The sequence below is a fragment of the Mirounga leonina genome, unplaced genomic scaffold (assembly GCF_011800145.1).
Source record: "Mirounga leonina isolate KUSES-001 unplaced genomic scaffold, KU_Mleo_1.0 Mir_165, whole genome shotgun sequence".
NCBI classification, from domain to species: Eukaryota; Metazoa; Chordata; class Mammalia; order Carnivora; family Phocidae; genus Mirounga; species Mirounga leonina.
In genome coordinates, this window is record NW_023270415.1 from 49,759,091 (window position 1) to 49,781,115 (window position 22,025).

The 22,025-nt window shown below is 46.6% G+C and overlaps 1 protein-coding gene across 1 annotated transcript; it reads left to right on the forward strand.

The window, feature by feature from the left end:
- The first annotated feature begins 6,703 nt into the window (after positions 1-6,703).
- On the forward strand, positions 6,704-17,513 carry DCSTAMP (dendrocyte expressed seven transmembrane protein). The gene is made up of 2 exons (XM_035011102.1): positions 6,704-6,716; positions 16,210-17,513. The coding sequence occupies exon 2, from the start codon at positions 16,223-16,225 to the stop codon at positions 17,411-17,413; it is 1,191 nt and encodes a 396-aa protein (XP_034866993.1). The 5' UTR covers positions 6,704-6,716; positions 16,210-16,222; the 3' UTR covers positions 17,414-17,513.
- Positions 17,514-22,025: the final 4,512 nt, after the last annotated feature.

The following is a 22,025-nucleotide window of genomic DNA, read 5'->3' on the forward strand; positions in this document are numbered from 1 at the left end:
TCACCTGCAATCTGGCAGGTCACCATGTCACTAGATTCCCCGGGCTCTGGCTGGAGCCTGGTGGGCCTGCCGGGCGTGTAGGCGATGAGGCTGAGAAGCGAGACAGGAGCCCGTGATGGAAGTCTCAAGAGTCACGGGAAGGAGTCTGAACTGTGACCTGTTGCAATGGGGACCAGGTATGCATGTTAGGAAGTGTGCTCTCCCCACCAGAGGAACAGAATAGAAAGTTCTGAAATATACATCCCACATGAAGTTTTTATATGATGAAGCTGACATTTCCAATTAGTAGAGTAATTATGGATTGATTATTCAATAATGATACTGGGCTAACTGGTGAGCCACTATAAAACAATGACAGTTCCTATGGTGGACAGAATAATGCACCCCCCCACCCCAGCCCCACCCCCACCCCCACAGAGGTCCTTGTCTTAATCCTCAGAACCCGCGAATGTGTTACTTTACAATTCAGGGTTTGGAGACTGGAAAATTAGCTTAGTTTATCCAACTGGGCCCAGTGTAGTCACAAGGGTTATAGGAGGAAGCAGGAGGGTCAAATCCGGAGATGAAAATGCGAGGATGGAAGCAGAGGTGGGCGTGGCGTAATGTCTGGCTTTGAACTTGCCCAAGAACGTGGGTGGCCTTTAGAAGCTGCAAAAAGCAAGGACAGATTCTTCCCCCGAGCCTCCAGAAAGAACAACAGCCCTGCTGACACCTTTATTTTCACCCTGTTAAACCCATTTTAGACTCCTGACCTTCAGAGCTGTAAGAGAATACATTCGTATTGCTTTAAATCACTAAGTTTACCAAGTTTGCAAGTTGTTACAGCATCAGTAGAAAACTAATGCAGATTTCTAGTTTATAAGTTATCAAATATTAGATAGATTAAATATTTAAATAGGAGCACTGCACACACACACACACACAAAACAAAACTTGTAAGGGAAGTAGAATTTTCTTTCTTCAAGGGCAGATAGTGATAGCATTTTAAAAAACCTCTCTATACAAAGAAAAAAAAAACCCTAAAAATCAAATTAAAATGCAAATTACAAAGTGGAAAATTATTTGAAGTGTATAAAATGGACGGAGAATTATTTTTGAATGGTAAAGTTAAGGGTGATTTTCTACGATGAACGTGCATTCTTACTTTGTAAAGAAGATACATATTTTCACAGAAATTCTGTTATTGTGGCAGTTGTATTAAAAATGATTAGAGGGGCGCCTGGGTGGCTCAGTCATTAAGCTTCTGCCTTCGGCTCAGGTCATGACCCCAGGGTCCTGGGATCAAGCCCCGCGTTGGGCTCCCTGCTCAGCGGGAGGCCTGCTTCTTCCTCTCCCACTCCCCCTGCTTGTGTTCCCTCTCTTGCTGTGTCTCTCTCTGTCAAATAAATAAATAAAATCTTAAAAAAAAAATGAATTAGAAACAGGTACAGGCACTTCACCAAAAAAGATACAGGGATGGCAAATTAATACATGGAAAGATGCTCTGCATCATTAGTTGCTAGACAAATGAGAATTAAAAGTAGAATGAAATATCACTGCACAGCGATTAGAGTGGGTTAAATTAAATAAACTGACTATCCCAAGTGTTGGCAAGGACCTAGAGCAGCTGGAACTTTCACACTCTGCAAGAAGGAATGTAAAATTGCACAATTACTTTAGAAAACTTTGGCCGTTTCTTAAAAGTTAATCATATATGCACCTACCATATGATCTGGCCGTTCCACTCCTAGGTATTTTCCCAAAAGAAATGAAATCATGTGCCCTTGTAGAGACTCACATTCAAATGTTTATAGTGTTTTTATTTTTAGTAGCCCCAAAGTGGAAACAACCCAAATTACCACCAGCAGGTTTATGGAGAAACAAATGATAATATGTTCATATGTAGGAACACCACTCAGCAATCAAAAGGAATGACACATGCAACCATGTGGGTAAATATCAAAATAATTACACTGCATGAAAAAAGCCAGACCAAAAGGAAAGAATGAGGACATGCCGTGTGGTTCCATCTATAAAATTCTAGAAAATACAAACAAATCTATAGTGACAGAGCAGTGATGGTCTGAGGATGGGGTGGAGTGAAGAGGGGAGTGGTGTACCAGGGAACTCCAGGGGTGACAGATATGTTCTCTATCTTGATTGTGATGGTGATTTCATGGGTCTACATGTATGTCGAAGCCTATCAAAGTACACATTTTGAGTACGTGCAGTTTGTTGTATGTCAATTATACCCGAATAAAGTGGTGTTTCAAAGTGGCTTGACCTTGAAAAGAGATGGAAGAAACCTAAGTGCCTATCACTAAGTGAAAGAAGCCAGCCTGAGGAGGCTAGGCACAGCATGATTCTTCTTCTGTGACATTCTGGAAACGGCAAAACTATGGAGTTCGTGAAAAGATCAGTGGTTGCCAAGGGTTAGGGGGAGAGAGGGATCGGGAGGGAGGAGCACAAGGATTTGGGGGGGCAACAGAATATCCACTGTAATGGTGGGCACAGGTCATTACACATTTGTCCAAACCCAATGAATATATGACACCAAGAGTGATTTGTAATATAAACTATGGACTTTGGATGATTATGAGGTCTCAATGTAGGTTTGTTGTAACAGATTTTCCACTCTAGTGTGGGATGTTGATAAGCAGGGAGGTTGTGCATGTGTGGGGACAGCGAGTGCATGTGTGGGGACAGCAAGTACATGAGAAATCTCTGTACCTTCTTCAGTTCAGTTTTTCTGGTAACCTAGAACGGCTCTATAAGATAAAGTTTATTAAAAAAAAAAGTGGCTTGAACAACTGAGATATTTGTTATCTCTTACATCCCGGGCCTGGGGTGGAGGGAGGGAAGCAGCTTCAGTGGGCGGTGAATGTAAAACACTGCAAGGCTTCGGTATTGAGACAGCAGGAATGATCCAGATCTTTAATTGTAAAGGCTATCTCTTGGATGACCTCAGAGAAACACTTGGGGATATCACTCTAAGATTAAAAGGAGAGAGTTTTGGAGCAGAGACCACACAACTGGACTCATGGGACAGAATTCTCTCATTGTTCATTCAACATATGAAGCTTACTACCTCTTATGGGTTGCTCAGGAAAGACTACCGCCATTTTTAAGGGGCTAAAAGCTACTAAATGGCCAAAATGACAACACTTGTCTATGCCAGGCCTTGTAGTCTCACAAAACACCCACTCCCTGGCTTGTTCTCCGGAGATCCCTGGCCTGGATGAATCACCAGTCTGAAGTGAATCTCGTATTTTCCGTGCTTCCTGACTCATCAACACCAAAATCACCTCTGGGCCAGAGATTCCTGATGGCAGGAGAAAGAATGTTAGATGCTCCCGAAACTAGGCTCTTACAGGAATTTCAGTAGAGACTGACTGCTCCTTGTCCCACACTGCAGGCGGAATCCTAGACATGCCCGTGGTCACCAGGCTTTGGCCTTGGAATCAAGATGGTTGCTGCTTATCGGGCCCTCTCAACCATTGCTGTTCTGAAGCTATTTATCTCAGGAGTACAGAGACTCTCAAATTGTCCAGTCTACTAATTGCAGACTTTCAAAGTCATTAAGGAACCTTGAAGCTGACTCAGGTTAAAATTCCCAGCTGAGCATAACTTTCCTTCCCATTGTCTGAGTTCCCTGGAAGCCCAGGAAAGAAATCTTGGCAGCAACCACTGAATGTCAGCATCCCAGCCCCTCAACCTTAAGGGGCACCCACTTTTAGAAGTCTCCAAGGTCTGAAACCAATTGGCCGCTATTATTCCAAAGCTTGGGCACTGCTCTGGGGCTCACTGGGAGGTTTCACCGATGGCGAATTAGTTTCCTCCTCCTGGTGCTTCTTTTAGCAGCTGCTCCCAGATGTGCTCTCCACAAGCTGGTGACCCAACTCCCTTCCCTACTGTCTGGGCAGAGGGCCCCCCAACTCTCACCCCAAGGGGATTGAGCCCATCCTCAGTGGCTTTCCTTCTTTTCTCCTTACCTCACCTCCGATATGCTAAATTTTCTCTGTTCTTCAAAAACCAATGGGGCTCAGTTGGTTAAGCGTCTGACTCTTGATTTTGGTTCAGGTCTTGATCTCAAGATGGTGAGATCAAGCCCCTGTGTCAGTCTTTACTCTCCGTGCAGAGTCTGCTTGAGATTCTCTTTCTCCCTCTGCCTCTCCCTCCACTCATGCTCGCTTGCTCTCTCTCTCAAATAAATAAATACAATCTTTTTAAAAAATTAATTAATTAAAAAACCCCACAAAACCACTGCTTCTGGACTACTATCTTCTCCCCTCTCCATTTCTACCCCCAACACTACTACAAAGTAAAGTGGGCTTGCCCCTCTTCTCACCTCTGGTTCACTCCCAGCCCTCTACTGACATGGCTCTTCCAAGAGCACAGTGACCTCCTGATCACCAAAGTCCAAGGCCATTTCCTGGGCTTCATTCTTCTTCCCACCTTCATGATCTCCAGCCTGCCTCTGGTTCTCCATTCCCTGACCCATCCCTTTCTTGGGGCCCCCAGTATTGCTTCCGGATTACCCCATTAGGCCCCCTCACTGTGGTCCGGACCTTCTTATTCAAATGAAAACACCTTCTTCAATGGCGCTCTTCACCTTCGGGACAGAGTAGCCTCCTGACGCGAAGGCTGTCGAGGCTGTGCCTCTGGCAGGCTTGTCTGCCTCATTTGTGACCGCCTGTTTCTAGTCCCTTCACTTCAGTCACATCCAGATTTTTGCAGCTCTCATTTGTCTCCATGCATTTATTTGCATGTGCCATTTTGTTCTGTCTGGAAGCCTCCCTTCCCCCCACCCCCACCCTTCCAAAAGTTAAGACTTGCCTCTCGGCCTCCCTGGAAGCAGTTGTGCTCCTGAAGCCTTCTCTGCATGTGTTCGATGAGTTTGATGAGTCCACAGAAGCCCTGGCCCTTTGAGTCCCAGGCTGGCACCCCATAGCCCAGTACCCATCAACCCAGCCCCTCACTGCTGCTTTCCTTTCGGATACCATCTCCCTCTGAAAATCCATCTGGCCTCAGAGTTTCAGCTTGCAACTCAATTCAACAGAAATGCTCTGGATGCTATGCTGCAGGCACTCTCTGAGCTAATTCTCAGCTCTCTGCCTTTATCCCTCATATTTTCTCCTAAGCCCAGGACCACATTCCTGGCTGTTCACAGGATGGATATTTCCATCCGGACATCTATCTGGGACCTTAGTTTTCCAAACACATTCCCTACAAACCTCCAAGCTCTATGTGGTTCAGGTGGAAATTTTCGATTGTCACCGATTCCTTTCTCTCCCCTAGCTACCAATTCTGTCCATTCGCTCTCCACAGCCTAAACAAACAAATAAAACCCTATGTTTTGTCCTTCCTTTCTGTTACTTAGATCTGGTTGTGATGGTTAATGTTCTGGGTCAGTTTGGCTAGTGCCCAGATATTTGGTCAAATACTAATATGGATGTTGATGTGAGGGTATTTTTTAGATGATATTGACATTTAAATCAGTAAACATTGAGTAGCTATCCTCTATACTGTAGGTGGGCCTCATCCAATCAGTTGAAGGCCTTAAGAGGGAAAAAGGCTGAGGTCCTCCAAGAAAGAGGGAATTCTGCCTGCAATTCACCTTTGGACTCAAGTTACTTTACTTGGGGCTTACTTACTTGGGGCTCTTGCCTGCTGGTTCACCCTGCCAATTTGGTACTTGTCAGGCCCCACAACTATGTGGGTCAATTCCTTAAAATAAACCTCTTTATCTATACACACATTCCCCCTATCGGTTTCATTTCTCTGGAGAACACTGACTAATACACTGGTCCTACCTCCTGACTCAGCTCCTTGCTCCCTGTACCCACTCCCCTCCAATCCACCCCGTTGAAAAAATCAGTGAGATTTTTTTTTGTAACGTTAATTTGCTCACAACATTTGCTGGATACCTGTTGTTCATGATGAATAGTATGTCTCCCAAACATCGTACATTTGGGTATCTTCACCATGATGTTTGACCTGAGTTTTCTTTTTTTTTTTTACCTAAGTATTCAGTGACCCATCATCTATCCACTTGTTTATTTTATATTTTTCTTTTTATCAACCCTTCCGCATTTTGGCAGGAATCCATGGATTTTAAGATAAAATCTCCTCCACTTATAGGTCTCAATCGAAAGGTGAAGAACAATTTTGTAGGAGGGTTTGGAGGCTTCCCTAACTCCCTCAACCATACAAGCTGATCCTCTTGACTTGGAAGCTAAATTTCCAAGATGGTAAGATTGAGATGGGTTACACAGACAATGACACTTGTCTTGGGTCATCGGTGCAGAGGTGACTCCTTCATGCCCCTGGGACTGTTGATGGCAGTGGGAATGGTGAAGACCGTCACTGTCCCCTTGCTGGGGGTGGGGTAGGGAGAATAAGAGTGAGGGGAGAAAAGGACAGAGGGAAGAAATCCTCCAAGTGTTCGTAACTCACTCTCTTGTGTTTGAAAATGCCTTATTTCGTTGTTTTCTAGAATTGATTTCTGGAACATCCATTTTGGGGAAAATACTGGAAAGAAATATGGAGTTCCTTTGTAACAATTATCCCCTTTGTCAATATTATGACTTAGTCACTTTGTGGGGGAAATAAAGATGCTGATTCAAAGTGATGTGACCCTCTCGTCACTTCTAGTTCCTTTTTTCCTGTTGTATATCAAAACTCAGAGTCAATGGGAAGGGCACTTTTGCACTCACAGAAGAACCTGAGAGGAAGCTGTAAGTAAACTTTTCGAAAATTCTGTTCTTGGAATTGCTTATTTTAATGAAAAAAAAATAGTAAATTGGAATAAACAGTTGAGACCTGACGATACTTTAAGCTCCTCCTCTACCTCAGACAGTTTATCTGTGTACAGAAATACCAGAAAGAAGTCTTTGTGGATGCTGGCCCGAGGGATCCAAATACCCTCATCTCGGAGCATGATTATCCTCTGAACAGAGCAGCTTGGGTTAACTTGCCCATTTCCCAACTTTTGAAGAATTGATACCTGTTGGCTGAGCCTCCGGGTGGTGGTGAGGAGCAGGGCTGTCCGGGCCGGCCTGGAAGGCTGCCAGGCCTCATGGACAATGCCCTGCACAGTGACAGACTGAACTGAGCCCTAAATGCTCTTCTGTTTACCTGGTAGCTTTCATTAATCTTTCCTTTCTTGTGTGAAGTTTGCTTTCACGGAGGAAGGCATTTGCTGGCTTTCCCAAGGCAAGAACGATGAAAAGAAATGAGGAATTCATTCCACCTCAAAAGGAGGCCTCTGTGCTTGATCAAGCTCTTTTGGCCTCCTGAGAGAACAGTGTGTTCCCAAACAAACTAGAAGTTTGCAAGAGGAAGGAAAGAAAGAGAGAAAGAAAGAAACAAAAAGGAAGGAAGGAAGGAAGGAAGGAAAGAAAGAAAGAAAGAAAGAAAGAAAGAAAGAAAGAAAGAAAGAAAGAAAGAAGAAAGAAAGAAAGAAAGAAAGAAAGAAAGAAAGAAAGAAAGAAAGAAAGAAAGAAAGGAAGAAAGACAGGAAGAAAGACAGGAAGAAAGGAAGAAAGGAAGGAAGGAAGAGGGAGAGAGGAGGGAGGGAGGGGGAGGAAGGAAGGAGGGAAGAAGGAAGGAAGGAAAGAAAGAAGGAAGGAAGGAAGGGCTGAGAAACCCTCCATTCTTCCTCTGTCCCACTTACAGGTACCAGGCTGGAAAATGTCAGCACCCAGGGCCTGATCTGCTGCTCTCCTGTGCCTTTCATTTCAGACCATTGGGCTAGCAGGAACTTTAGAACTCCTCTAGCTCAAAGGAGCTGTGGTCCTGAGAGGTGAATTGACCTACCCAAGGTCACACAACTCATTCTGGGTAGAAGCAGGCTAGACCACAGGGCTCCCATCTCCCTGCCAGGTACTCTTCTTATTCCACTCTGACCTTTGTCCTAATTTCCTTTCAGATGAGAGTCTCATCAAGTCCTAAATATCCTGAGAGGTATTGGGTAGGTAGGTTCCCGCAGGGGGTTAGCGGAGCTGGCTGGAGGAGCACAGAAAGAATAGAGGGATCAGCAGGCTGCGTTTACTTTTCCTCCCCAGGGTGTCTACAGACTGCAGCTGGACCTGTTGAGCATAAGCCATTGGCTTCTGCATGGGGAGCAGGAGCAGAAGGAGCTGATCTCACTTAATGGAAATGTTGGGATGTCAGACAAGGTGAATGTTCCACAAGTAGGGAAAGAGGGGAGCAATAGGACAATCCCCGAGATCCTGATCTCTAGGTCCCTCCATAAGGAAGTCCGCCTTGATTTCTCCTGCATTTGCACTGAGGTTTCTGTTTGCCTGCCCCGGAGTGGCACTGGGGATTTGCGTCTCCTGTATGCCCCCATCTAGAAAGTTCCTGGGATAGGCCATTTGTTGGGAGGCTCGAGTTATTATTTCATGGCTGCATGTGTCCTTGTATGTGAAGCAAGGATGCGGTACACCTTGAGACAGGATCTGTGCTCAAAGGACGGTGCTCAGGAGCGTTGGACCCGCTGACTCCCCCACAAAGTGGACGAGCAGGCTCTTGGGGGGGGGTGCTGGGGGACTTCGCTGCTGCCTCTGACATGTAACAGTGGGGGCCGCAGTGTATGCCCCCCACAGCCGGTGTTTGCAGGCGCACACAGGGCTGATGGAGGAGCCTGGCCACTGCTGTTTCCCATGGCAACAGCTCAGCTCCGTGTGAAAGCAGCTAAGTGTGGGCTCCGGCTGGCGACGCACACTCACAGGCTGTGTGGCGCTTGGCTTGGACCGGGGTGCCTCATCACCAGCCCCGTTTCCTGCCTTGCTCCCTCCCACCCAGCCCCCCCAAAATTGCTTTAACCCATGGAAGCGAGAGGGGGCCTCCTCCGTGTTACTGCCCTGTGCACTCCAGCTGTGATTCTCCCACCCAGGCTGTGGTGCAAACTGTAGTTTAGAGATAAAGGCAGCAAAGTGGTAATTGTCTTGGAATATTACTGTGGGTAAAAGCAAGAAGCAGGTACTCTGTCCTGGGGAGACCAGGATGTTGAGTCAGATAATAAACGATAATGGAGGCAAAACAAAGAGAAATTGCAGGTTAAAGGGATCAGGTTTGCCTTTCAGCAGCTCCCGGAAGAGAAGAGAATTAGAGACCTTTGGGCAAAAATAAATATTCCCAAGGCATAGAGAAAAACCTTTATGCATGAGACTGGAAACTGGCCTACAGCATGATTTTAAAATGTCCCAGGGGGGAAAAAGAAGCAAAGGCAATTCAGATGAGTGGGAAAGAGGAAAATAAGGGAAGGAGGGGGGCAGAGCAGAGAGGAGGAAGCAATGACGATTCCCCAAAGACCAAGGTTTGCAAACCGACAGTCTGGTGGCCAGAAACCAGCCAGTCAGAGTATTTAAAAATCATTTGAGCCAAGTTTGTTTTTGTTTTTTTAAGTCAGGAGATGTCACCTCCCAAAATCTAGATTTCTGGCTTCTTTTGGAAGAAAAAAAAAAATCAGAAAATTTGGCCACACTGGGTCTCCATACAGCCTGGAAGAAAATCTGCTGGGATGGAGGCTCCTGTCCAGATAACTTAAACTGGGGCCTGGGCTCTCCAGCCCCCCAAGACCCACCGCCCATTGCTCCACATCCCTCACCCTGAGAAGTATCCACGCCTCCTGATTTCCTTTATTCTTTCCGGTGCTAGTCTGACCCTTGTAGCTATTTAAAATGCTGATTGCTGCCCACCCGCCCTGACTTTCCTGTGCAACAGAGAGTGTGGGCACCAGCCCTGAATGTACCTCCTGGTTCCCTGACCCTGGGAGAGAGGGCTTTTTGAGTTGAGAATGAGGGCCCTGCAGCCCAGACCTCAGACCAGGAAGCCCGACGCCAAATGGGCTGGTTTAAGGGATGAGTAAGTCTGAGCCTCAGGCTGGCTGGAACAGTCTCTAAGGAGAACAAGGAGCAGGCCACAGCTGAGCAAAAGGGTCAGCCCAGGGAGAGGAGATCCACAGCCAGCTCTGGAGGGTTCGGTGGGGCTGAGCTGGCAGCTGAGGTGGGGGACGCCGGATGCAGATGGCAGCGCAAGGACAGTGTATACCAGCGTTGTTAAAGCCACATTCCGGGATGCATGCATGACTGGGATTCTGGGCATATATTCCAAACAAATTTAGAAGCTGCTCTTTGAAGATCATTTTAAGAAAGTCTAGAAAGCTGCCCATCCTGAACCCTCAGGGCCACTGGAATGTGGGTTGGAATCCTGGCTTTTCCACTTATTAGCTGTGTGACCTTGGGCACGTTATTTGACCACTCTGAGCTTCAGTTCCCTCATCTAAAATATAGAGCTATAAGAATATCTGTAATATCTAGAGCTGTAAAGATTAGAAATAATGTACATCAGACGCTAACACAGTGGCCAGGCACTTGGTTAACAAATTGATAGCTATTACTATTACCTAGTATTAGGTTGGCTAAGTCTTGGAGGCACCGACTGTAGTTTGTCCACTTTTCTAGTTATGTATTTGCCTGAAGGCAAATTTGGCATGTGGAAAATTTTACCTCCATTATCTAGGAACACTGGTAAGGATTTTAATTTTTTTTTTTTAAGATTTTATTTATTTATTTGACAGAGAGAGACACAGCGAGAGAGGGAATACAAGCAGGGGGAGAGGGAGAAGCAGGCTTCCCACGGAGCAGGAGCTCGATGCGGGGCGTGATCCCAGGACCCTGGGATCATGACCTGAGCCAAAGGCAGATGCTTAACGACTGAGCCACCCAGGCGCCCCAAGAGCTCTTATTTATTTATTTATTTATTTATTTATTTATTTATTTATTTATTTTTAAAAGATTTTATTTATTTATTTGACAGAGAAAGACACAGCAAGAGAGGAAACACAAGCAGGGGGAGTGGGAGAGGGAGAAGCAGGCTTCCCACGGAGCAGGAGCCCGATGCGGGGCTCGATCCCAGGACCCTGGGATCATAACCTGAGCCAAAGGCAGATGCTTAACGACTGAGCCACCCAGGTGCCTCCTGGTAAGAATTTTAAAATAGGGTTCATGAGAAGTCAGAGGTGAGATGCTGATGTGACAGGTAAAGTGGTGGGAACTGGGGTCTCACCCCCAGCTCTGTCTCCAACGCCAGGACAGGCTCTGTGAGTCCCTTAGCCTCTTTGGACTTTTGTTTCCTCATCCGTGGAAACCAGCCCACCAGGTGTCAGTCCTCTAGAGCTGGGCTGCTCAACACAATGACACCCACCACATGCGACTATTTAAATTGGAGTTAATTAAAATTAAATAACGTTAAAAATTCAACTCTCCAGTCCCATTGGTTCTATTTCAAGTGCTCAATCACCACATATGGCTGGTGCCGACTGGGTCGGACAGCACGGAGAGAGAACATTTCCATCATCACAGGAAGTGCCATGAGACAGGGCTGAACCCCCGAGCTTGCTACCCAGTGTCTGGTCCTCAGATGAGCGGCATCAGCCACCCGGGAACTTGTCAGAAAGGCAGAGTCTCAGGGGCCACTCTAGGCCTTTAGAAGCAAAATCTGCATTTTAACAAGGTTCCTTAGTGATCACAGACTCACGTTTAAGAAGCTCTGATCTATAAGATTCATGTTAGCTCTAAAAATAAAATTCAGGGATCTGGGTATCTGCTTGACAAAGTCGTTGGGAAAGAAAAAGCAACCAGCTTGTCCAAATCCTGATTTGCCTCAAAGGAAAGAGTTGGGACCATCTGCCGAGAAAGTTCAGCAGGACACTCGCACCTCTGCAGGAAAAGAGGAAGGAAATCAGCAGCCATCTGAAGGAGACCCGGAAAGTCAGTGCTGGGAAGGCGGTGAATCCAGCTCCTGTCGCTATGCCTCCCATCAACTTGGGGCATTCAGTCCTTGCCTGAAGACCTTCAGAGAAGGGAAGTTCTCAATTTTTTTGTGGTAGAAAAAAAAAAACAAGAAATGGGCGGCACTTTCTGGCCGGGTCGTCTTAAGGGGCTTGCGACAGCTCCCCTCTTCAAACCTCACCAGGAAGGAGCTCAGGCAGATCTTATATTCAAGTAGGGAAAATGAGAAACCGATTGGAGAAGAAATCAAGGCCTCATTCAACAGTGACAGGAAGGGCAGATTGAACACCAGCTTCTGGGCACGTGGTCCAAAGCCCAGGTCTGTGGTTTGAACTATAAAATAGAGAATGTACAGCCGGAGCAGCCACTCTGGAAAACAGTATGGAGGTTCCTCAAAAGGTTGAAGATAGAGCTGCCCTACGACCCAGCAATTGCACTACTGGGTATTTACCCCAAAGATACAGATGCAGTGATCCGAAGGGGCTCCTGCACCCCAATATTTATAGCAGCGATTTCCACAATAGCTAAAATATGGAGAAAGCCCAGATGTCCATCGACAGATGAATGGATAACAATGTGGTGTATATATACATGATGGAATATTACTCAGCCATCCAAAAGAATGAAATCTTGCCATTTACAACGACATGGATGGAACTAGGGGGTATTATGCTAAGTGAAAGAAGTCAGTCAGAGAAAGACAGTTGTCATATGATTTCACTCATATGTGGAAGTTAAGAAACAAACCAGATGAACATAGGGGTAGGGAGGGAAACATAAACTAAGAGGAAATCAGAGAGGGAGACAAACCACAAGAGACTCTTACCTCTAGGAAACACACTGAGGGTTGCTGGTGGGGAGGTGGGTCAGGGGAAGGGATAATTGGGTGATGGGCATTAAGGAGGGCACATGATGTAATGAGCACTGGGTGTTATATGCAACTGATGATTCACTAAATTCTACCTCTGAGGGAAAAAAAAGAAAATAAATAAATAAAATAGGAGAGAATGTTGGGGTGCCTGGGTGGCTCAGATGGTTAAGCATCTGCCTTCGGCTCAGGTCATGATCCCAGGGTCCTTGGATCGAGTCCCGCATCGGGCTCCCTGCTAGGTGGGGAGCCTGCTTCTCCCTCTGCCTTTCTCTCTCTCTCTCTGACTTTCATGAATAAATAAATAAAACATTTTTAAAAAATAAAAGATAAAATAAAATAGGAGAGAATGCATTCAGTCCTCTCGTTGCAGAAAGTTTTGGTGTCTTTTGGTGACGTGCTGTTTTGAGTACAAAAACAAGGAGGATAATATTAGATCTGTTGCTCATTAAGAAAACATGTGCCTCTTATGGGACAAAATTGCAGTCCTATATCTTATTTAATTGATACTAGTTTTTATTGCCCAATGTTACAGTTTTAATGTGTCCATAAATCCGTTTCTTACTTTCAGAGAAATATCTGTATTAAGAACACACTGTTCAAGAATGAAGGCAAAAGAAGGGAAATATGAATCCAAAATACACATTATTAATTTTTTAGGGAGCAAGCAAAATGGTGCTTCACAAAGGATATTAGGGGGGAAAAAGCCAGCTGAGATTCCTGATCTGCTTTAAAGAGAAATCTGCTGATTTGAGACACAGCTTTCCAGGGCCAACTATCTTGATGCAGGGGGAAAATGAGCAGATAGAAATGGGTTTGTGATCTACAGGTCAGCTCTTAAGCGGTCACTGGCAGAAAGTGTAATGTGTTTCCAGCAGACACACACTGAGCTGAGTGTCCTGTCACATACCCGGGAGTCAGAGAATCTGGCCACAGTGCAGGGGGAGCGGGGAGCTGGTCCAGGAGGCAGGGAGACCAGGTCTGGATTCCACTGCACCACAGACTCTCTGTGGGATTGCTGACAGATTTCAGCAAGCCCTCTGAGCCTCAGTTTCTGTGTGAAATGCAAAGGGCATTTAGGATGGAGGGAGATGCTTTACGGAAAGTGAGCAGAATAGGCAGTGAATCCCTTTTAGTGGATCATTTAGTCAAATAAGTAGGAATGGGGTCAGTGCATGGGAGCACTGCCAACCTCTAAACCAACCTCAGACCCTAAAAGGAGGCGAGTGTGCAGGAAAAAAGAGTTTGTCCTTTTGCGGGTCCCCATTCTAATGGGGATTCCAATTTCCCTCCGGATAGAGTGAGAATATCCTCTAATGTGGGATTCTGAATTTCTGAGAAGGCCGGTCCCACATGGTAATGACCCTTCTTCAATAGTTACTTTCTCTCCAGATCTCTTTTCTGTTCCGAGCCATCTCCCTTCACGTGACAGGAGTTGCAAACCTTCTGCATTATTGCAGGAGAAACAACCGCAGGTTTGTTCCTCACCTGCCCACTTCTCCGTCTCATGTCTGCCCTTCATTCACCTCATTCAGCCCGAACACAAAAAGAATCGTTTCTTCACCTTGCGTCGCTCAGTGCATGCCTACTAGCCAATGCCTGGACCCCTCTCACACCCTGGGTGTAATCCACTGGCTCAAACCGTGTGCAGCTAATCCGGAAATCCAGCCCCAGCATATCTGATGTGAGGAGGGATGTATTTGAGAGAACTTGTTTGGAGGTTCTAGCAGGGGAGCGCAGCTACTCGTATACCCTTGACCGAAGAACGGTCCTCCTCTATCGGGGAAGGTCGTCCTCTTCAACCGAGCGCGCAGCTTCGGGAGGGACGCACATGGAGCGGTGAGGGAGGAAGGGGACACCCGCCTAGCCAGCCAGATCAGCCAAATCAACCCTGGCGATCAATGGGGTGGCAGATGTCGCAGCCAGATCGCCCTCACATCCGAGGAGGGATGTATTTGACTGTGTTTAAAACCTAATCAATGGCTTCATGGAAATCCCATGCATATGGTATAATGCTCAGTAGATGTTTTCCTGCTAATCAGGAGAGAAACATCTCAAACTGATTTTATGTGGTTCCAAATGAACCCAAGACTAGGAGTGCGTCACAGACCCAAATATGCATGACTGACAGAGTGGCAGCAGCCCCATAGCACCTTTGTTGTAATTATGCCACAGCTGGGAAAAAACAAATGATGATTAACTCGGTGACAAAATATTCTTATTTTCCTTGCAAGATTCTCCGGGGGAGAACTGCCCTCGGAGGGTGGGGGCGGGCTGGAGGGGTGTGGGGAGGATGCAATTGTCACAGCACAGAGGCACAATGGCTTCAGTCCAGTGCTACATCTCAGTTTGGATGCCCTTGGTATGCTTTCTGGTTTGCAAAATTAGAGCAGGAGAAAACAGATGACTATCAAAAGTGATGTTACATAATGCGGTGCATTGAATTTCAACCTATCCATCAGCCGAGGGCTTATTGCAATTATTAAGGTCCATGATACAGTATTACTGCTTTTATCATTTAGCAATCACTGCCTAATAAAGCAGCACAGAATTCAGTGGCTTAAAATAAATAAGCATTTATTACTACTAAAGTATCTGTGATCAGCTGGTGGGCTGGCCGGTGACCGGCTGGTCTGGGACGCCTCCTTCAGCTGTCTGGCAGTTGGCTGGCTCGGCTGGCTGTTGGTTGGTGGAACTGACTGACCATGTGTCTTTGTCATCCAGCAGCCCAACCTGGTGTGATAGGCTGAATAATGTGCCCCCCCCCCCCCGAGATGCCCATGTCCTAATGTCCAAAACCTGTTAGTACGTTATTCTGCGTAGTGATAGAGACTCTACATATGGGATTAGTTAAGAACCTTGAGATGGGGAGACTATCCTGGATTATCAGGGTGGGCCCAGTATAATCACAGGTGTCCTTATGAAGGGAGGCAGGAAGATCAGAGTCATAGAAGATACAAGGATGGAAGCAGAGGTCCAAGAGAAAAAAAGGTGCAACATTTCTGGCTTTGAGATGGAGGAAGAAGAGTCCATGAGCCTCCAGAAACTGCCAAAAGTGAGGAAATGGATTTTCCCCTAGAGCCTCCAGAAGGAACACAGCTCTCAGGGCCCATTTTAGACTTCTGATCTCCAGAACTGTAAGAGAATAAATAGGTGTTTCTATCAGCCACTAGGCTTGTGGCTGTTTGCTACAGCAGCGATGGGAGACTAATACACCGGGGCGTGTTAAAAAGTTAGCAGGAGGGTGCCCAGAGAGAAGCAGGGGTGAATCACAGACTCAGGATTGGCACCGTGACATTTCTGCCACATTCTACTGGTCATAGACATCACAAAGCCACTCCGAAGTCAGGGTTGGAGAAATAGACTCGCCTCTTGATGGATTCTTCTCTTTCTCTAACCTCTCAGTGGGAGAAGCTGTGAAGTCACATTGGAAGGGATGCGGAGATAAAGATAGGTTAAAGAATTATGACCATTGTTGGCTGCCAGTCTACCACCATGCCCTTTGCAAAGTGACAGGGGCCATTGAAAAGCAATGTCTGACCCTGGTTTCTTTTTTATTTCCAGGGACGCAGGGAGCATGGGTGTCTGGACCTCGGGCACTGCTATCTTCCTAGGTCTTTGGGGGACATATGTGTCTCCCAGACGCCCTGGCTGGATGGCCTTTATCCAACATTGGGGAGTTTGCTCTTTTGTGGCTTTCATTTCAGTGGGCCTCCTCTCTCTGGCCTTTTCCTGGTTTCTGTCCTCATTCACAGTCTTCAGCACCTCCTGGGTGATCACCAGTGCGCTGCTCGGCAGCTCCAAGCATGCACGATGTTTCATTCTTCTCTTCTTCCTCTCTTGCGGACTGCGGGAAGGCAGGAGCACCTTGATTGCAGCCGGCACAGGGATAGTGATCTTTGGACACGTGGAAAATATTTTTCACAACTTCAAAGGTCTCCTGGACGGTATGACTTGCAACCTAAGAGCAAAGAGCTTTTCCATACATTTTCCACTTTTGAAAAGATATATTGAAGCAATTCAGTGGATTTATGGCCTTGCCACTCACCTAAATCTATTTGATGACCTTATTTCTTGGAACCAGACTCTGGCGGTCTCGCTTTTCAGTCCCACTGAAGCCCTGGAGGCACAGCTAAATGACACCAAAGGCCAAGCCCTGGGTGTCTTGTACCAGATGGTGACAGCGACAGATGTACTGTCCTCGCTGGGTCGGCAGGTACTTGCCCTAGCAGGGCTTCTACTGGTGCTGCTTGGCACCGGGCTCTTCATGAAACGATTTTTGGACCCCTGCAGTCGGAAGTTTGAGAACATCTTCATTACCAAACAATTTGTTCGGTTCGACGAAATGGAGAGGGATTTACAGAGGCCCTGCGTCCTCCCGCTGAATAAGAAGGAAAGGAAGAACTATGTAGTCATCCCGTCTTTCCGATTGTCTCCGAAAGAGAGGAGAAACCTGGGGCTGTTTTTCCTCCCCATACTTACCCACCTCTACATCTGGATGCTGTTTGCAGCCATCGATTACCTGCTGTATCGGCTCATTTTCTCAGTGAGCGAACATTTCCAAAGTTTGCCAGGGCTTGAGGTTCACTTGAAACTGCACAGAGAGGTAGGCGCATGTCTAGAGGCGTGTCCCGGCTGTTTGCTGGGGTGTCTTAAGAAGTACCATGAACCTCACAGACCAGGGCAGTGTCTTATTCACCCTTGGATCCCTGTGATGGCACAGTGCCTGGCACATTGGCATTATTGGTGCCCAATAATTGTTGGTTAAATTGAATCGAAATCCTACTGTTAAGAGTCTGATTTCAGCCTGAACATCCTTGGTCACTGTGTTAGTTTCTCGGGGTTGCTGTAACAAATGAACACAAACTGGGTGGTTTAAAACAACAAAAATGTATTCCCTTATAGCTCTGGGGGTAAGAGGTCCAAAATCAGTATCCCTGGGCTGAAATCAAGTGTTGGCAGCACCACATTCACTTCGGACTCTAGGGGAGAATCCACTCGGGCTTCTTTCAGCTTCTGGTGGTTTGCCAGCTTTCCATGGCTTGCGGCTGCAGCCCTCCACCTTCATTTCTGTCTTTGCATCGTCTCCTCCGCCAAGTATGTAAAATCTCTCTCTGCGTCTCTCTTAAAAGATGAATGTGATTGTGTTAGGGCTCACCACGATAATCAGGGTCACTTCTGCCAAGTCCCTTTTTTCCAAATAAAGTAACATTTATAGATTCTGGGCATTAGGATCATATATCATGGTGGGTGAGCATTTTTAGCTTTCTATAGTCAGCAAACACTTAAATGTGGGAATCGGTGTCTCTGATATGGAACATGAAGTTGGTTCTCAAGCAAGAGTGCTTGGCATGAACCTAGGCTCCTTCTTCATCTCTCTGTCGGATCTCTGCCAGTAGACTTTGAGCACCTTTTGGGAATGAGAACTTCTTTTCTTTGAATCTTGAGCCCTTACACAACACAGGAGGCCTCCCAATGCATCCACATGGCATTTAAGACGATGGGCACCGAAAAAAAAAAGGGGGCTCCTAAATAACCAAATGTTATGGCTGGGGCTGGTATGTGGTAATACCCACTAAAGCGATGAAAACAGCTACCTTGTTTTTTTAGGTCAGTGGTGCTCAACCTTAAATGTGTTTTAAGTATTTCCTGGGATGGATACAGAGTCTCAGCCTTCAATTTACAGAGAATCCGTTTTCAAAAGGAGAGTACCTTTAATAAGCACTCCATGTGACTTCAAAGTAGGTGGTCCATAGACCATACTTGGAGACACTTTGGCTCAGGTGCCAACACTCAAGGACCTTCTAAACCAGTGGTTATCTACTGTGACTGCACAGTGTCATCACTGTGGACCTGAGCAAGCAAAAGAACACCCCAGAAATTGAATTCAAATGGATTGGGGTGAGGCTGAGGTGGGGGATTTTGAAAAACTCTCCAAGTAATTCTGATGTGCGGTCAAGACTGAGAACCACGGATCTAAACCCCACCCAAAAGAACGGAGCCGAAGGCCATTGGTGGATCTATGACAATCTTAATTAGTCAAGACGGTGTGTTTCTCTAAGCTGGTGCCCCCGGAGTCTCAGGGAATCTGCCTTTCTCTCCTTTGTTCTTACTCCTCTTAGCAGCTGTGTCCCGAGCTAAGAAGACCATGGTTTTTGTGCATCCCATTTTTTTCTCTTCCATTTTTCTCTGGGGAAAGTTTGTGATTATGTGGGCATTTCAGAGGATGTGGATATTGTCAGATATTGTCTTGATTTCTTTTAAACCCAGAAGTTGTGAAGCTGAACTAGGTGGGACGTGTGTGCACGCAGGCCTGTGTGTTTGCATGTGTGTGAGTGGGTGTGTGAGCGTTGTGCGTGCTGGGGTGGAGTGCGCTAGCCTGGGCTGGTGAAAACGCCAACAGCTGTCTGCACATGTCTGATTTTCCCTTGCTTTTGTCAAGCTACAGTAGGGGAACTCTTAGAAGGAAATGGCAGAAAGGGTGTCTGCAAGCCTTCCTCTGAAGCCCCACTTTCCATGGCTCTCTTCATCTCTGGGCCTGGGGTCCTCCTGTGGTGTCTACACTCTCCCTCCCTGCTTCTTCTGGCTCCGCAGGTAGCTGGGCTCTGCCCCTTCTAATTCTGGGCTGCTTCTCAGAGTTGATGACCCCCAGCACGAGCACTCTACTGCCTCGGAAGAATTCAGTGAATTACAAGATCCCTGGTGCTCTAGATATCTGGAGCAGGGTCATAACGGGAGCGGTGTTATAAGTGAAAGCCAAACTAGACTTTCAGACATGCTTGATCCCGGAGCTGGCAGGTAAAAGGGCCTCTCCCCTCCCCTCCCCCAACGCTTTCTCCTTTGTCTTTTTTCCTTGTTTGGTTCTTCCTCCCCTCCCTTCTCTTTTCCCTCCTCTCTCATTCATTTCTTCCGCAGCCAATACCCATGCCTGCTTTGTGAATTCTCACCATTTTAGACAGAAGGAGAGAAAAGCAAGTTCTGCCTTCCAAAAAAAGCCCAGAAGCTTTCCAATGACGATGTCCTGACAAATACATTTTGGGGCGTCACTGGGGACGGGGGATGCAAGGATGTCTAAGCTGTGCGGGCTGCCGTGGAGGCTCACATCCTGGTGGGGGAGGCCGCCGCGAGCACAGCGACAGCAGGGCGGTGGGCGCTGGGGCAGATGTGGGTACGAGACTGGAGACTGCCGTGGGGGCTCCTCTCAAACTCTCTCCTGCCACACCTGGGAGACTGCCGTCAGCAGCTGCCTCTGGGGACCCACCGAGCCCGCCCTTATCCCAGGATGCGCTGGGAGGCTCCTGGTCCCTCTGTTGTCACAGGTTTGCAAAGGAGAGGCTCAGCAGGGAGAGAACCATCACCTCAGGGTTTTGCCAGTATTTCTCTCCCACCTTCATATGATTTTAAAGAAGTGTTTTAAGTAAAGAAGAAGGGAAATGACCCGAAGTGAGCTAGCTGGATGGGTGGACATCGTACGGGAAAATAGCCAGCGTTGTTACTTTTCCAGTCCCTACTTATGCACAGCACTGGTCTACATTAACTTCTCAGGATGGTCTGATACCAGACCTCGGTCCATTCCTCAATGCTGTCTTGGCAAATTGTTTACTTAAGAGAGGTAAACACATTTTAAAACATCAGGGTACCATTTAGTATATTGCTCTGCATTTTGAGAGAATTCATTTGTCTTCCACATTACCCTCTGCCAACCCGGTACAAAAATGTTGACTCAATCTTTATGAAGTTCTGACTCCCAACTGCAAAATCCCCAGTTAGATTCCTAGACTAAGTAACTTCTTCCCAGACCGGACACCCACTGCTTTCTTATTGCAGGATTTCTCATCACTGACTCAATCGATGTGGTTGTTTTTTCAACCGTATTAAAAAGAGTGCATGCTTTTGCTCTGGGGACTGAAATCTCTCTCTTTAATTGTAGGCGAACTGTCTTTTTAATAAGAGAAAAGGAGAGGCAGCGCAAATGCTTTTCATTGCTTAGGCATGGGGCCATGGAAATTCCAGATGTGACTTGACGATTGTAGAGAGGTCCCAGATTTGAAGTGTCCAGAGTCTTCACAGGTACTGGGGTAGATCAAGGTGCACTCTGTTCTCTAGGCGTGGTTGTGTTCTTTTGGAGAAGTCATTTCCCTCTTCCTGGCCCCAGGGCTCTGGGGTACAGCGGTGATAAAAACTTACCAAGGACTCCCGCCTGTAAGGTTAATGCTCCATCCCCAAGGTGCTTAATTTACACAGGGAGTAGTTTATTCATGGGCAGGATCTGGTCCATTAATTCCTGTTTTACCAAATCAGAAAACAAATCCACCGAGAGATGAAATGACTTTCTCAGGTCAGGGGAAACAAAGAGCTGAATCAGCACACACTTCTCTTGCTGGTGTCTTGGCTGGGTGGTTCAATGTCATCCTTTGCCCTCTGTGTCAGTCAGCTGAGGGCAACTGGTCTGTACTCTAGTCTTCAAGCAGAAAGGAATGCACTCCACCTGAGCATCCAGGAAAAATGAGAAAATGTCCTGTTTGAGACCTCTACAAATAGGATTTAAAGCCACCTTCAGCAAACACTATTTTTAGTATTCTTACACTAAGAATAATTCCCCACCCCCAAAGTCTAGAAGGTTGCTTTAGAACATAATACAATGCTTCCACATCTTTGTGACATTGTGGTCCACTGTCAGGGTGTTTGTCAAGATGGGGAGGATCTGACTGGGTCTAAGTTCCAAAAATCTTCTCCTCCAGTTGAGCTAAAACCATCTTTCATCAGTCCCACATGTCCTACAGGGTAGAAGCAGGTGTTCTGTAAAACTGGGTGATGTGGTCACATTTGTCAGGAGAGCCGCTAGCTGACGTTAACTGGATTTCTTTGTCTTCTTGAGACTTCAACAGTCTCATGGGCATCCCGACTCTGCAAAGAAAGGACAGAGTAGACAAACTTATCTGATACCCTTCTCTCAAGGAAATCTCTATTTCCACAAACCCACTTTGGAAAAACACTGCGGTAGCTTCCCGTAAGATTTGGTCCTCCTCTTTATTCTGATCCTAGCACGCAGGAGGTGCCGCCTTAGCTGCTCCAGCCCGAGCTCCTGCACATTGTAAGATAAATGCTTTGCATTGCAGGGCAAGATTGAGAAAGACCAGGACTGAGGACAACCATGGCATGAATCTTAGGATTTTATTCTTTCATTTTAGGAGCAAGGAACTCAAGACATCATCCATGATTCTTCCTTTCACATATCTCTGTTCGAACCCACCTGCATCCCTGAACCAAAGATCCTTCTGTCTAAGACCTGGATTCCTCTCAGCTTCATTCTTGTGGTACTAGTGATGCTGGGCTTGCTGTCCTCCATCCTGACGCAACTCAAAATCCTGGTGTCGGCA

What these genes read in the sequence shown, in the direction of transcription:
- DCSTAMP (XM_035011102.1), top strand. Translation starts at nt 16,223, where the DNA reads ATGGGTGTCTGGACCTCGGGCACTGCTATCTTCCTAGGTCTTTGGGGG.